The following is a 15,175-nucleotide window of genomic DNA, read 5'->3' on the forward strand; positions in this document are numbered from 1 at the left end:
AGATCCTTGCATTAATATTGACATTTGTGTATTTTTATATACATATAAGATGTATATAAAACATGTATGCATCTTGTGTAAATGTATGCAAAACCTACATTTCTGTTTACAAGTTCTTCTTCTTCCTCTAGTTCTGTGTCCTACATAAGGCGTCAGGCCAGGAGCGGCTTTCCCTTTCGTGGACCACAGGCTAGATTTCCTATGGCATTGTTCCGAAAGCTGGCTACCATCCCCTTCCTGCTGTTGGAGACTCCACACACGCGAACTTGGGTTTGTGACTCAGTGTTACTAGATCACGCTTTCACTAATTCTTTATATCACGAACCAAGAGAAGTATGGCACGGTTTTGAATTCTAAGGGTGTTTTTTTTTTGTTAAATGCTAACGGTTAGGAGCTCTTCTCTCCTCCGACTTTGTAGAGGAAGGGGGAGCGGTGTCTGCGCAGGTGCAGTCCTATTTTTCCTGAACCGACTGTAGGCCCAGCTGAGTTTTGCGGCTTTCTAGATCTGAACTGCACCGAAGAACTTGTTGAAAGCATGGAGAGAGTCCTACTGTGGCCGTTCTTCAGTGATGGCAAGAACCCACACTGATCTTTCTGAGGGAACTGTCAGGATCAATCTTACCTACCAGTATTGTCCAGGGAGACGGACGCTGAAGTGTGGGCTGTTCTGGGAAGATGCTGTGGCGAGCGTCGCCGGGCCCTGCTGGGGAGGATGGAGGCTGCCGCGCTTCTCCACTGTCCCAGCTGTAACCATTAAGTGGCCATTCGCTTTCAGAATCTTGTGTTAAAGATACAAGACGTGTAAATGTTTTGCTTCACGTGTCTGTGAAGAAGTGTCCTTTCAAAGGAGGTTGTGTCCTTTAAGGTGCTTACCTGTGTGCTGCAGCCTCACCCCGCTCCCACTCCGGTTGTGTTTCACTCACGCCTGCTTGTCTTCCTGAAGTCCCAGTTCTGGAAGCAGCGCCTCACCCGTACATCACTGGTCACGAAACACTTTGGCCAGTTCCCACCAAGTCATTGCCATTTAATAAATGTTGGGAAAAAGGGTGATACGTGCTTGAGAGACTGAGTTTTTGTTGTATTTCTTACAAGTTTTCTTCCCTTGCAGGGCTAGATTCCTCCCTTTACCGTTCTACATATTGTCACTACAGTATGTGAGCTGGCGAGACCCTGATTAGCTTCATGATGGTGAGGAGGGTTGAGGGCGACTTTTCCAGATTGCCCCGGGCTGCTGTGGAAGGACAGAAGTTCTGCTCATTTCCTGGTCTGTGAGGCATTCCCAGCAGCTAAGGTAGCTTCCTTCCTTAGACAACATGAGTGTAGGAAGAGTTAGGCCCTGTCGGGGGTCTTTAGAATTCCACTTACACGTCTGTGAGCACATGGGCCCATCCATATTCCTCAGTCCACCCGGTAACTGGGACACCAGAGCTGCAAAGGCAGTAGCTCAGTTAGGACTTGGATGCCAGCTCGGCATCTCAGCTGTTACCTAGGAATGTGCAGAACTCGACCTGGTTCCTTTTTTTTTTTTTTTTTTTTTTGAGGTTTTAAGTAATCTCTACGACCAATGTGGGGCTCGAACCTGGAAATCGAGTCACATGCTCTACTGACTGAGCCAGCCAGGTGCCCCGAGATGGTCCCTTGTTTTATTAATGCTTTATTTGATAGTGAATATGTGAGACTTACTAGCTCCTTGCCCTTGAATTGATGAATAGCATACTTATATACAGTAATAACCTAAATTGATCCAAATTTGTAAAAACTTTACCTGTACTAGGGAAATACCACTTTAGAGGGCATACTACAGAGTCAGAAGTCCTTGAGGATGTGTTTTTTGGGAAAAGACAACAGTTGTCTTTTTATAGTTCATTCTTAAGCTGATCCTTCTGAAGTGTATGAAAAGATATTTTTTCAGCTCACAGTCCCCTTGTAAGAAGATTTCTCTGATTTTGCTTGATAAACTCTTTCTTCTTCAGTGGTAGACTCCCAGTGTTTCCCACCTCGACCCTTCTCACACACATGATGAGATGATACCAGTGAGGAGATGAGCACATTTCTGATTTGTGACTGGCAACAGGTAGGTTTCTAAGTCTCCCTCAGAGCAAGTGTCGTGGGCCATAAACCCCAAGGTGGGATTTCTTACAAAGACTCCCAGGGCAAGGCCGCCCTCTGAGGGCAGGCCGGCGGCTGCTTGGGATGCTGGAGAGTCAGCCGACTGACCACCTTACCACAAAAGGACGATTTGTCCTTTGGGTGATTTAGATTCAGAGTGTTTATCTGTTGCCAAGAACCAAGTCGCAAATAATTCCCTCACAGCTTTGGTTTTTGAAGAAAAAACAAACTGTAGAACCACAGTGCACTCCAAGTGCCATAGATCTATTTTATTTTTCAGGAAATTAGATTTGTTTTTCTTTTACAAGAGCACAACAGGAACCAAAGTAAAAGAGTAATAGATACAGCACTCAGGATAAATCATATCTTTAAAATAATAATAAAAAAATTTACACCTTGTCCTATATCCTGTTAGTATTTTCATAATATGGCCATGATTGAAAAAACAAAAAGCAAGCATTTACAATTTTTTTTGATAGAGATTTTTATGCCAGGAATGGATTAAAACTTTATACTAATCAGGCTGATGTAAATCTATTTTGGTAACATCGTATCATTAACAAATTTATTTTGGAAATAGATAAAAATATTGCCCCTTGATAATAAATCTTTTTTTTTTTCCTTTGATGCAAACAGCTAGAACACCTTTTTCTTTTCCTTTTGATATTCTAAGACAAAAAAAAAATGGTTAATCTTCAGATTAATAAATTAGGTCATTATAATAATAAATTAATTTTTTTTTAAAGTTCAGCAACCTCTGTCCAAGTATTTACAACAATACTTGAAAGTTCCTTTACAAAACAGAACACATTTTCTTTTCACATTAAGCATACTGGGTATCTGTGTCTTTCTCAACAAGCATTTTAAAAAGAAAAATCAATGCACAAATGGGTAATTAGTATAAAAGTGCTGAGAGCTGTTTGAAAAGTTAACACTATAGGATACAGTCAGTTATATTTGAGGCAAACTACAACAGACTTCCAGCTTATTATGGACAATATTCCAGTAGTTGTTTCAAACAGTTGTTTGAAGAAAAAAAAAAAAAAATCCAGGAGCTGATTAGTGAGGCAGATAACCTGCCGTCGATGTTTCTGGCCAGTGAGCAAATTGAAAACCAACAGAAAGCAGATCCAAATGAGGAAGAAGATTTTAATTAAAGGATACCTTCTCCATCGCAGGTGTGATGCTGACTGCACAAGGCATGTGCACACTCACACTCACACACACTCAACACACACATCTTTCTTCCCAGATAAACTGCAGGTAGAATAAAATTTTGTGTTATTAAAAATTTGTAAGTGATCAAAAGCATTGATATGGAATGCCTGTTTGTCTTTGTTCTGGTTAAAATCTCATAAAAATACATTCAACAGGAAAACATAAATTGTATGTGTATAAATATATATGCACATATATATTATATACACACGCACACAAATACTTTCGTTTTTTTTTTTTGAAGCATAAGATAGTTACATAAATATTCCTATAATTGCTAAAGTTTAAGGAGGCATATTTTTTTTCTGAGCTTCAACAAAGGTGCTTGAATAATATACAATTAAAATGAAGTAGTTTCTATTTTGTAGAATCAGTATAATAATAAGGAAAAAAAAATCCCCAAACAGTCCTTTTTAAAAGTTTCTTCTTAAGCTAGAGCTTCAACAAAAACTATGAACAACCAACAACAGAACAAAGCAACAACAGACAGTGAAGTACAGCCCCTGCTGGAAAGACCTGGCGCCTTCGCCCTCACCCTCCCCGCCGCGCCGTGGTGAGGGGCTCCAGTGCTCGCGTCAAGAAACCGCTTCCGTCGTGTTCACTCGCTGACTCTGCTAGCAACTGCCTGATTGGCTTGGAAGAAAACAAAAGCAGCAAAAAGTCTAACTGTATCTATCCTTAATAACCCGCGTCAGAGAAATGCCACATTTCTCTCGCCTCCTCCCCGCCTACCGTGGCTGTGACTGTATAGAAAAGAAACTCGTGGCTTTAGACCAGGGATGGCTATCAAAAGGTTCTGGTGTGCTGTCTGGCAGTCCTAAGGTGGCTACGGCAGCTGGATCACAAGGCCTTTGTCTCCCGCTCATTCGGGCCTGGGCTTTGCCGCGACCCGTGGCAGTCTTCGGAGCGAGACTTCGGAGCAAGCATCCTCTGGGCCGCTCAGCTGCTTTTATTACACTGGGTTTCTCCCCGAGCCAAGCTGACCAATTCGCCTTCCCAACACCACCCTCCCGACCCATCTCCCCAACCAAACTCGCTGTCCCCCACCCCCAAACACCTCTACAGCTAGATTACAAGCAAATACATCTTAGCAACTTGAAAAACTTTGGTTCTAAGAAAACACTTGGTCAGTGATCTTGAGGAGAGTGGGAATGTTTGTTCTGCACACTGCTGAAGACAGAGCCCGTCCCGGTAAGTTCTTAGCGCTGTATGTCAAGTCACAATCCAAAATGATCCACTAAGCAAGTGCACGAATTCTAGTTTACTTTTCAAAGCAGATTTAGTCGTCGTCTGTCTTTCAAAACCTCATCCGCATTGCCTTTCTTCACACTGTCTGGTAGAAATTATCTGCCTGGAGGTGGTTCTGTTTCTGCATGCTGTAGAAGCCGCTGAATCTTGCATCTGGTTCGGCAATCCTTAGCATTCTCTGGGAACTGTCCGCTGGGACTCTGCTTCCTTTCTTGCAGTCCACAGACACCAGCTGATTATTTAAGGAAGAAGGCTAGTTGATGAGAGGAGGGGAAAAAAAAACCCACAAAGAATTAGCTATTTCACAGATCTTCCATTAACAAATTTCGTACCCGATTCAAGGGAGGTAACAGCTTTGCGGGACACTGACGGGCCCGCTGGCTGTGGGGTTTACGTCCTGTTCTAGTACCAGTGGTAGTTTCGTGAGGGATACTGACAAACTGTGTTTAAAAGTGAAATGGTCAATAAATTACGTCAGGCTTGCGTCACAGGAACTGAGAAGAGAGTCTGGTGAAGCGACGTAACTATTTTCAAATCTGTAAAGCGCAGACTCATGCTTAAAAGGGTTGAAGACGTCGTCACTGGCCAGGCAGATTTTAAGATAAACACATGATTTTAAATCACTTGCTGGGTAAAAGCATCATCACAGGCTGGGCCAGCCCCATTCTGCATCCAGCCACTCTACGCACGTCATGAGCTAGTCTCTCTTCCCAGCTTTGTACATTGGGGACCGTATCCTGACCCCGCGTGTGCCCAGCAAAGCCTGCGCCCAACATGTACATGTTGAAAGAAAGGGGCAGAAGCATCTGATGGGAATTTCACATGGACGAGTTCTCTAGATGATCAACTGGATTAAAATAATTATTCAAGCTGTTTTCAATTCGTAAGGGTGTAGGAATTTTTTTTTTTCTTTGGAAAAAAACTAAATGCAAAAAGTAGACTTAGGGTTGGAAAGAGTCCTTATTCTCCCTTTAATGAAAATGAATTTTCTCAGTCTTTGAGATAGGCTAATTTGACAATAAATATTCTTTCTCCCTCAATATGAAATGTGTCTCTCTCTGCCTGCTCTAGTTAGTAGTAGTTACAGTCTCTTCAGGATCTTCTACCTTTTCCCTATGCGCTTGCCCTGGACATGTCTCCCTGTCCTTTGGAGTTCTGTATGCACTCATGACACTCTAGTTCCCCTGTCACCCTCTCACCAGGACTTCTTTCCCAATTCTAAGTGGATAGATCACTGAGAAGAAACTCAAATTTTAATTTCTAATACAACGACTTAGGAATCAACTTAGAAGTATTTCTTTTTTAAAACACTTTAAATCCAGGAAATTGGATGTGTGGAAGGTCAGGATCCATTAACCAGTGGTTGATGGGTAATTCATCCAGTGACTGCTCCAGCCCGAGGCAAGTACTATGGCTACGGCTTACTGTGTGTTTGAGGCTACGAAGACCAAAGCAAAACTTTCGCTGGCTAATACAAAAGACATCAAGCAATTTAAGCAAATGCGAGCATGCAAGCTTTCCCAGTTTGGTCACTTAAGACAGACTTTTTCAGGACAGTACCTTAGTTGGTGTTCGATACCAGCAAAGCAGTGGTATCCACTGTTTCTTCTGATTGAAGAAAAGGAATGCTATTATAATAGAGAGGCCAATTACTATGGGAACCACAACTGAGGCAATGGAGTCCAGTGAAGAATCTTCGCCTGGATGCGGCCTGTTGTTATCTCTGTAATCTACCTGAAGGTGACCCATGTCTAGAAGGGGAAAAAAAAATTACAAGCATTTATTACCTAAACCAGAATTTTTAAGTATTCTAATAGTTCCACTGCAAACAGATCAACAACTTGGGTTTCGTTGCTTCCCAGTACTTTCAGGCTAAAACATGACTCAAGTCTAATGATCCGAAGAGCTCTGATGAGAGTGCAGAGCTCTCAGGGATGATGTGAAACAGGAAATATTAGGGTGAAGAGGTTAATAACTGGGCAGGAGGAAGCTGGTTCTAGCTAGCCAAGAAAACAAAATTGTTATGTAGACCTTACAAAAGTGATTAAAACTAGATTACTAAAAATATTTTGATTAACCTGTATGGTCTAAGATTTTGAAGCAGAAACATTAGTTTAGCTCCCTGTTTACCAGCAAATAGGAGACTAGGACAAAGTATTTTTGACTTACTAGAGTAACAGCTAAGACTAATCGCTAGTGGAATAGTAAAAACTAAAGCCAGAATCAAGAGTTTGGTCTTTTGGTTTACTGAGCTCTAAGCAAAAATGCCTCCCTCGTCATAAACTTGTTGAAAACTCACTAGGCCTACTAGATCATTTTCCTGCCTTAGTTTTAATATATTGTATAGGAGACATTTAACTTTGTTCGTTCGAATGAAGGTCTTTCTATTCCTTTAAATCATCATGCTTGCCATGAATATTGCAGAGATAACAAGGTTAGTAACTATATACCAATCAGGAGAACTCCTTGGAAGTTTCTTTACTTTTATTTTCTTTCAAATAAACCACTGTGGGGGCGCCTGGGTGGCTTAGTCGGTTAAGCGTCCGACTTCAGCTCAGGTCACGATCTCGCGGTTCGTGAGTTCGAGCCCCACGTCGGGCTCTGTGTTGACAGCTTAGAGCCTGGAGCCTGTTTCGGATTCTGTTTCTCCCTCTCTCTCTGACCTCCCCTGTTCATGCTCTCTCTCTGTCTCAAAAATAAATAAATGTTAGAAAAAACAAAAAAAAACACAAATAAACCACTGTGGTCGACCTGTCCAAATGCATCAAAGACCAGGCTAGTGAAAGATGCAGGGGTTACACATTCAAAAGGAGTTGCTCTTAAATGATTCTGGAAACCCGTCTCATAGCAGCACAGTTCTGTGATATTAAGACAGTCTATGGTTTAAAAGATCAGATTTTTGTTAATATGCTGCTGCTTTTGTGTGTGGGAAGAAGAGAACCTTCCTAGTCATTCTATCCAGTGTACATAATACTTTATAGGAAGGTGGAAAAAATCCTACATTTATCAGCATCAACAAAAATGCCAAAGGTAAAAATAACATCTTACTGATGAATTCAGGTTTTAATGAATGAAGGAATGGATTTTTGCCTTACCATATTCCAAATGATATGGCAGATGGTTTTAGGAATATATGTCATACAAGGAAATTGAAAAGTTAATTAAGGAAAATCTTAATGAAAGGAAAATAAAGCTTCAGTTGAGATCTGTTTATAAAATTCAGTCCTTAAGTTCCGTTTTGATGCAAAAATCAGGCCACAAAGTTTAGCTTTGGGCTTCTTAGCAGCCAAAGCAAAAATGGAAACAGGTATCATCAATAAGATTCACAATGTCTTCAAGATTAAAAATAATCAATTGCTTAGGAGAAGTGTAAATTTTCCTGCTATTGACACAGGAAATTTCTCCTCAGGTACTTTGTAACAGAGATACTGTGTAATGCATAGGTCTTCAATATACTACAGCAAGTAAGGCGGTCGTTATGGCCAAAGTCCACCGTCTAGAACAGTGTGTGGCATAGAGTAGGCACCAGTATTTATTGATCGAATGCAAATGTAATGATAAAGCACAATTCAGTCACAGCAATTACACAAGGAGCCAAAACACTGGAGCCAGGAATTTGGCTCTCTGGTCAACCGGCTTGATCTAAATAAGCATAACACTCAGAATATCTAGGGTAACAACAGACCATTAATCTCTCAAGCAATGAATATTGCTTCCCCCAAAAGAAATAATATAAAAATTGTATAGCAGTGATTTTGAGAATGTCCTTGGAGTAGACGGGAGACAGTCCTGAGTCATGGCTAAGCACAGGTTTATACTCTTAATCAAGACATCTACTTTTATAGAGAAGGCAATACTGACAGGAACTCTGCCTGGCTTTATCTCTTAACTACTGAGAGAGGGAATAACAGGTCTATTATACACAACTGGAAGGACAGAGCTAGGGGAAAAACAAAACGAAACAAAAAACATGGAATATACCCGATGAGTGGAAAAATCAGCACATGTAATAAATTGAACTCTCACGGAGTGAAAACAGCCTGGAAGCGGAGGGTAACCTAATGCATAAATGCTTAGTCCAGAATCCACAGGGACTGAATAATTTATTATTATTCCACTTACATATGCACAAATATGAGTCCTGGCTTAGAAATTGCAGATACCAAGCTATTAGGACAAGGAACATATTTCTTTCCATCATCATGAAGTCTCTGAGCACATGGGGCCAGAAGGAGGCATGTTATCCAGTTACCTGCAGACTTAATTTTATCATTCTGGTTTAAATATGTTATAGCCAACAGGTCTCCCCTGGAGTAGTTATTTGAACTTACTTACCTGCCATTTAAAAAGGAACTCGAAGTTAAAATTAAAAAAAAAAAATGAAAAATTAAAAAAAAAATGAAAAATTAAAAAAAAATTTTAAAAAGGCAGACCATATATGTGAAGTCTACAGAGATCTCAGTCAACTTCGCACTTACCTCTGGGGAGATGGATAATGTCATTTTCACTGGGTGTGGGCCACAAGGGAACCTCCAGGTCAATCTCTCCATGATGGTTTGTTTTCTCAATGGGTATATTGGTTGGTTCTGGCACATACATTTCTAAAAGAAAGGGATATTTCTCATAAGAGATGATGGAGGGGCTGCTTACTGCTGACTTTGGTCTCTTCAATCCCAATGGATGGTGCATTCAATTCGGTACAATACTGTCCTGGGGCACGAAAGGTCCGGTTTCTGCAACTGCATCATTACTACTAGAAAGTCACTGGCTTTGCAAGGGTGGGAAGCGTGTCATATAACCATATTCCCCCTCAACCCCCCCCCCCCCCCCCCCATGTAAAAGTAGTGGGGGAGAGTTTTCTCCACCAGGGTCAGAGGCTCTGCTTTTTCATGTCAGATGGTGTTGGCCCTGTAGTTCTGTGCAAACTGACAGGGACTGGCTGAAATGGAAGGATTTCTTTTATTTTTCCATCAGCTAAATACTACATACCTTAATAAGCTGCTTCTCTTTAACCCATGAATGTTGAATCACTTCTATAAAATATGTCCTAGGAAGTGAAAAAGTTAAAGCATCTTTCATTCTTATTTCTTTGTCAATTCCCCTAAATGGGAATAGACCGTAAGCAGACCTCCTGAGGTCTGGCCTGGCTTAAGCATCACATGTCTGTTTTATCACCAGTGGAACCATGTGGATTGGTAGATGATTTTCAGTAAATATGTTTCCATGATCTAACTTGATCATTTGGGCACTTGGATTAGTAAGATCCTATAAATGAAACAAAACTAAGAAGAAGAATATTCTTTATCCCAAATTTCTTTTTCTTTTCTAATATTTCTTTTTTGTTTATTTTTAGAGAGAATGAGAGAATGAGAGAGAGAGAGAGAGAGGAAACACAAGTGGGGGAGGGGCAGAAAGAGGGAGACAGAATCCAAAGCAGGCTCCAGGCTCTGAGCTGTCAGCACAGAGCCCAACGTGGGGCCTGAACTCATGAACCATGAGATCATGACCTGAGCCAAAGTCGGACGCTTAATCGACTGAGCCACCCAGGTGCCCCTTTTTTTTCTCGTTTTAAAGCTAAATTCTACAAGGGACCCGTGAAAACAGTTGAAAGTTTTTCTTGGCTACTACAAATATATTTATATATCCTTTCTTCATCTGGCTAACAACCAGCCCAACATTTTTTTTTTTTTTAAGTTACTATTCTTTATTTCAATAAAATTCCGTATAAAAGGTACAATCAAACGTTTTCTATGTCACTTTATAACTGCTGGAAATGCTATACTTTTGAACTTTCCTGGGTTGTATATATAGACAGCTGAAAGCTCTAAGTCAGTATGTATCAGACAAACACACTGGACTATATACCCAGACACCTTTTAAATAGATGAGGCAACAGTAAGGATGTTTCAACATGCTCTAAAGAAGTAATTCTTGAGAACCCGTATTCTCAAAAGGCAACACAAAAATCTGCATCAACCATATAGCTCCTTTTGGCCAGATCCTGCCGTATTATTAACCAATTTTTATAAGGTTACTCAACATTGGTCATACTAAATATTCACTAATAGCCTAATTTAGTCCAACATAAAATACATAAAATGCAAGGTATAGAAGTTAAAATAGAACTAATATCCTCCCTGCTTACAGTGATTGGTGTCTACCCCATAGTCCCCTGGCTTTCAAGATGAATTATAGAGAGGAGAAAAGTGACAGGGAAGAGAGTATTTGCTCTGCTCAAAACACTGTGTATTAACGGAGTACCCGGCAGGGAGGTAAAGTCAGGTTAAGTCAGTTACCCAAGATGACGCATCCAGGAACTGGCAGAGCTGGGATTCAAATCTGTTCCGGGATGCCATGGCCCAGGTCTTCCTGGTTGGTGCCCCCCAAGAATAAACTTATTTTGGCTTTTTGTCCCTCAGTCTTGTGCTTTCTTACTTAAATACAGATGACCCTTGAACAACAGGGGTTTGAACTGTGCAGGTCTACTTATACATGGATTTTTATCAATACAGTGCTGTAACTGTATTTTCCTTATGGTTTTCTTAATATTCTCTTTTTTCTAGCTTCTGTTGTAAGAATATAGCATGTAATATGTATAAAATACAAATACGTGTTAATTGACTGTTTATGTTATCCATAAGGCTTCTGGTTGACAGCAGGCTATTAGTAGTTAGGTTTTTGGGGAGTCCAAAGTTGTAGGGGGATTTTCGAGTGCACGGGGACTGGTACCTCAGACATGACCAGAGCTAGACATGTGAATACCTGAAAACTCTTGAATTAAAAAGAGAATTTACTGAAAATACTATTGAATTAAAAGGAGAATTTACTGAAAATACTATTGAATTAAAAGGAGAATTTACTGAAAATACTATTTACAGAAGCAGGGGCCTGAGTACAACCAATGACTCAAACTTTTCTGTCCTATCTGAATCACCTGAAGAGCTTATAAAATGTGCTGCATCTCAGGGGTCCTGATTCGGCAGGTCCGCAGTGGGTGATTCTGGGACGGGTGTGTCGGACATGGGGTCTCATTCGCCCCCTGACAAACCCTGATTGTGTGATATCAATTTCCTGGAGGAGTTTGGAAAGAAAAGTGACCTTGACACTTACGTGACATCTTTCTATGCCACAGCATGTCTGAGGGCCTCCCCTGTGGGTCTAGCACACAGCACTGAACCTTCCCATCATGCAGGGGCCACTCTACCGCTGGCACCTGAGACCTCAGTAGAGAAGGCCACTGTAGGCTCTATTCCCCCAAACCTGGGAATGTCAACGGCTAAGTAGCCAATCCGCCCCCCCCACCCCCGACCCAAGGTCCCCAGAGAGGGGATCGGTTCAGTTTCACGTCAGGGTTTTCTGGGGGAGAGCACTAGGAAACAGTTTTGAAATCCTTGTGCCTTCTAGCTGCATATGCGTAGATTTCAAGTGAAACCCCCACCACCAACAGTTCAAACCGTCCTCCCACAGATGCTTCGAAAGGCTCTACTTGGCATCAGCGGGAAAGGGAGAAGGGTGTGCCCTGGATGAGGGAGAATGTCTTACAGAGTAATTAATTCTATTACCACTGTCCACAAATACTTCCTGAGCACTTCAGTGGTCAAAGTTCTGGGAGACAGCCATGAGCAAGACCAGTCCTGTCCTCATGGGCGTCTCATGACGATGGGTGTTTCTCACTGCTGGGCAGCTCACAGCCCGCCCTCGGTATGGGTTTGCTCCCTGAAACTCAGTACGGCTCGGATGAAAATCTACCTACACCTCCTTCCATCGTCACCAAATACTCAGCGCTCTAGTTCAGAGCCCTCATGTCCACGGGGAGAGGGTCATTTCCCCTTAACGTGAACTTACAAGGGAAGCAGTCTCTGAGCAGTTTTGCCAAAAAGGATAAATATTTCAGCAAAAACCTACTTGGACAAACAAAAAGAAGTGTGGGAATTACTGCATTTCCATGCCTAGACCCAGGCCTTCCATGGCCAAGACCTGTGACTGACCCCAATTCTCACGTACAGCCCTTCTGGCATTTACTAGCAGAGCCCTTGACAGCTGCTGGCACTGCAGACACAGAACTACATCAGGCTAGGCCACGTGGATCACGGGCACGTGGTCACAGTTAAGAATTACTCCCGTGGTCACATCTGATCCAAACTTCAGAGGAACCCAAGACCACTTACCGTGGATATATTTTACTTTCAGAGGCACCTGGCCAGTTGTAAGACCCACGGTTCCATAAAATGTCCTTTTCTGGAGTATGGGGACAGGATGCCAGAGGCTCACAAGCTGATGCACCATTTTTTTTTTTTTTTTTGGGAGATGGAATCTACAATTAGGATCAGAACTCCCAGGTCAGCCAACTAGCTGCAGGACTGTGGATAATTCACTTAAGTTTCCTGAGCCTCAGTTTCTTCTGTAAAATGGGACAAGTACTAAGCAGCTACCCAGCCCACGGGTTTTGTACTCATAAGATGGCAGAGGGGACCATGCTTTATAAAGGGTGAGGCTATCCAGAATGGGAGTCGGTATGGGCAGAGGGCAAAGCATGGTATCAGGAGTTATCTAGATGATAAATGGAAGCCTGGAACTTTAGTGAGGATTCCTGACCAAGATCACGCAGTGAGCCAATGAGCGAACGGGACAGGAATCCAGCCTTAATCAAATGTAAAGTGGCAAAGCTCGGCTGATTGCCGTTTGCTTAGAAGACGGAGAAATGATTCATCAATAATACATCAGACGCAGAAAGAAGAGTTACAGAAATTAAATTTCCATCCAACAGTAAATCCTGAGAAGTCACTGGAGAAATCTTTCATAATGAACAAGGATGTTATTGGCAATATATGCACTCTCTCCTTTCTTAAACTCACAAGCCAAGGAGAGTACCTCTTTTTACTCTGTTCCTACCACCATCACCTGGATTTGGGGCCTTGCTGTCACCACCCGGGACGTCTGCAATGTGAGTTACAGCTGTCCTGGCCTCTGGTCTCCCCTCGTTTTAGTCCCTCCTGCACCCCACCCTGTTAATCCTCCCAAAGCACCTATGTGACCATGTCATTCACCTGCTCAAAAATGAGGCTCCCATTCCCTACAAAGGATGGTATCTACACTCTAAATTTGACAAGCGAGGCCCTGAATATCCGGGCCAAAGCTATCTTTTTTGTCCTTACCTCCTGCTACTAGAACTCTCTATTCTGGGGACACTGGGCCTTGACCTTTCCATCTCAGGGTCTTTGGTCAGATTACCCTCTTGCCTCCAATAGAGAGGGCCCACCTGTCCTGCAAGGCCACTCTACCTCACAGCAGAGTCTCACTTGTGGACCCTGCAGCAGGGCTGATAACTAGTATCACCAGTCACCCTCCCCTTCTCTTTTGAGCCCCCCTCTAATTAGACTTAGCCTCCACCGCTGTACCAAAATGGCTGTGGTCAAGATGATTAGGATCGTGCTAAACGCACAAGGATTAGTTTCCCCGTCTCTTCTGACTCGACCTAACGGCACACCTGCCCCTTCTCCATTTGTCTTCTGGGTCATGGCTCTTGGTTTCCTCCCGTGTGGCTGTGGCTCCTCCTCTGTTTCCTTTGCCAGTCCCCCTTGCCCTGCCCGGTCTCCCAAAGTTGGAGGGTCTCTGGGCTCAGTCCTGGCGCCTCTTCTCCATCACGCCCACTCCCTGGGGGATCTCCTCCAGTCCCAAGGCTTAAAAAGAGACTTTTAAAAACTGAGAATAAACTGAGGGTTGATTGGAGGGGGGTGCGGTGGGAGGGCAGGGAGAGTGGGTGATGGGCATTGAGGAGGGCACCTGTTGGGATGAGCACTGGGTGTTGTATGGAAACCAATTTGACAATAAGTTTCATATTAAAACAAAGTGAAAACAAAACAAAACAAAAAACCACCTTGGTTTTTTAAGCCGACAACTTTCAAATGTACAGACCCATTTCCGGTCTCTCCTGAACTGCAGATTACATGCTCACTGTTCACTCTCTCCACTTGGACGAACAGTGAAGATTTCAAAGAAAAACTGCCGCCAACCAAACTGCCTTTACCCTGTGGCTACAAATTCGTGTTGTCATCTAAACACATGAGAGTCACTCACGGCTTCTCTTCCTCTCTTCTCACAAGCACTGTCTTCAAATCCTACCGATTCTCCCTCACAAAGAATCCGAGCCCGACCCCCTCTCCTGCCTCCAGAGCCACTGCCCCGGGCCAGGCCACCCCTGGGCTCTGGCCTGCATTGTTGGGAAAGCCTCCAGACTGTCTTTGCTTCCACTCGTCCTCTCCACATCCCCCAGTCTACGCCTCAACTCGGCACCAGGGACGTCTTGTGAAAGGGAAGGTCACCCAGCTTCCCTCCTTTGCTTAAGACCCTCTGAAGCCTCTTCCCCGCCCAACGAAGCCCCGCAACGATGCGGAGATTGCAGCTTCCGGCTCACGACAGCCTCTGTGCTCGCCTCAGCCTCCTGCTCACCGGGCCCATCCACCAAGGCCTCCCGGCTGTCCTTGAACATGCATAGCGTGTTTCCACCGCAGGGCTGTGCCCTGCCTGTACCCAGAGCGTTCTGCCTTCTCCCCCCCCCCCCCCCCCCCCCCAGGTCAATTCTTCTGGATCTCATTATAAA

At 43.1% G+C, this 15,175-nt stretch overlaps 2 protein-coding genes across 4 annotated transcripts in view; one reads left to right on the forward strand and one right to left on the reverse strand.

Moving 5' to 3' along the window:
• Nucleotides 1-1,050, forward strand: part of FEZ2 (fasciculation and elongation protein zeta 2) — a 43,151-nt gene extending 42,101 nt beyond the window's left edge. For both annotated transcript variants that reach the window (XM_042933265.1, XM_042933267.1), the window contains one exon: nt 132-1,050. In XM_042933265.1, coding sequence (XP_042789199.1) covers nt 132-148 — 17 coding nt within the window. In that variant the 3' untranslated portion in view covers nt 149-1,050. The remainder of the gene's footprint in view (nt 1-131) is intronic.
• A 1,307-nt stretch (nt 1,051-2,357) lies between these two features.
• The window catches only part of CRIM1 (cysteine rich transmembrane BMP regulator 1), a 189,012-nt gene continuing 176,194 nt past the window's right edge, over nt 2,358-15,175 (reverse strand). For both annotated transcript variants that reach the window (XM_042933264.1, XM_042933263.1), the window contains 3 exons: nt 9,054-9,176; nt 6,136-6,326; nt 2,358-4,828 (listed from right to left, as the gene is read on the reverse strand). In XM_042933264.1, coding sequence (XP_042789198.1) covers nt 4,652-4,828; nt 6,136-6,326; nt 9,054-9,176 — 491 coding nt within the window. In that variant the 3' untranslated portion in view covers nt 2,358-4,651. The remainder of the gene's footprint in view (nt 4,829-6,135; nt 6,327-9,053; nt 9,177-15,175) is intronic.

Source organism: Panthera leo, chromosome A3 (genome assembly GCF_018350215.1).
Source record: "Panthera leo isolate Ple1 chromosome A3, P.leo_Ple1_pat1.1, whole genome shotgun sequence".
Taxonomy (NCBI): domain Eukaryota; kingdom Metazoa; phylum Chordata; class Mammalia; order Carnivora; family Felidae; genus Panthera; species Panthera leo.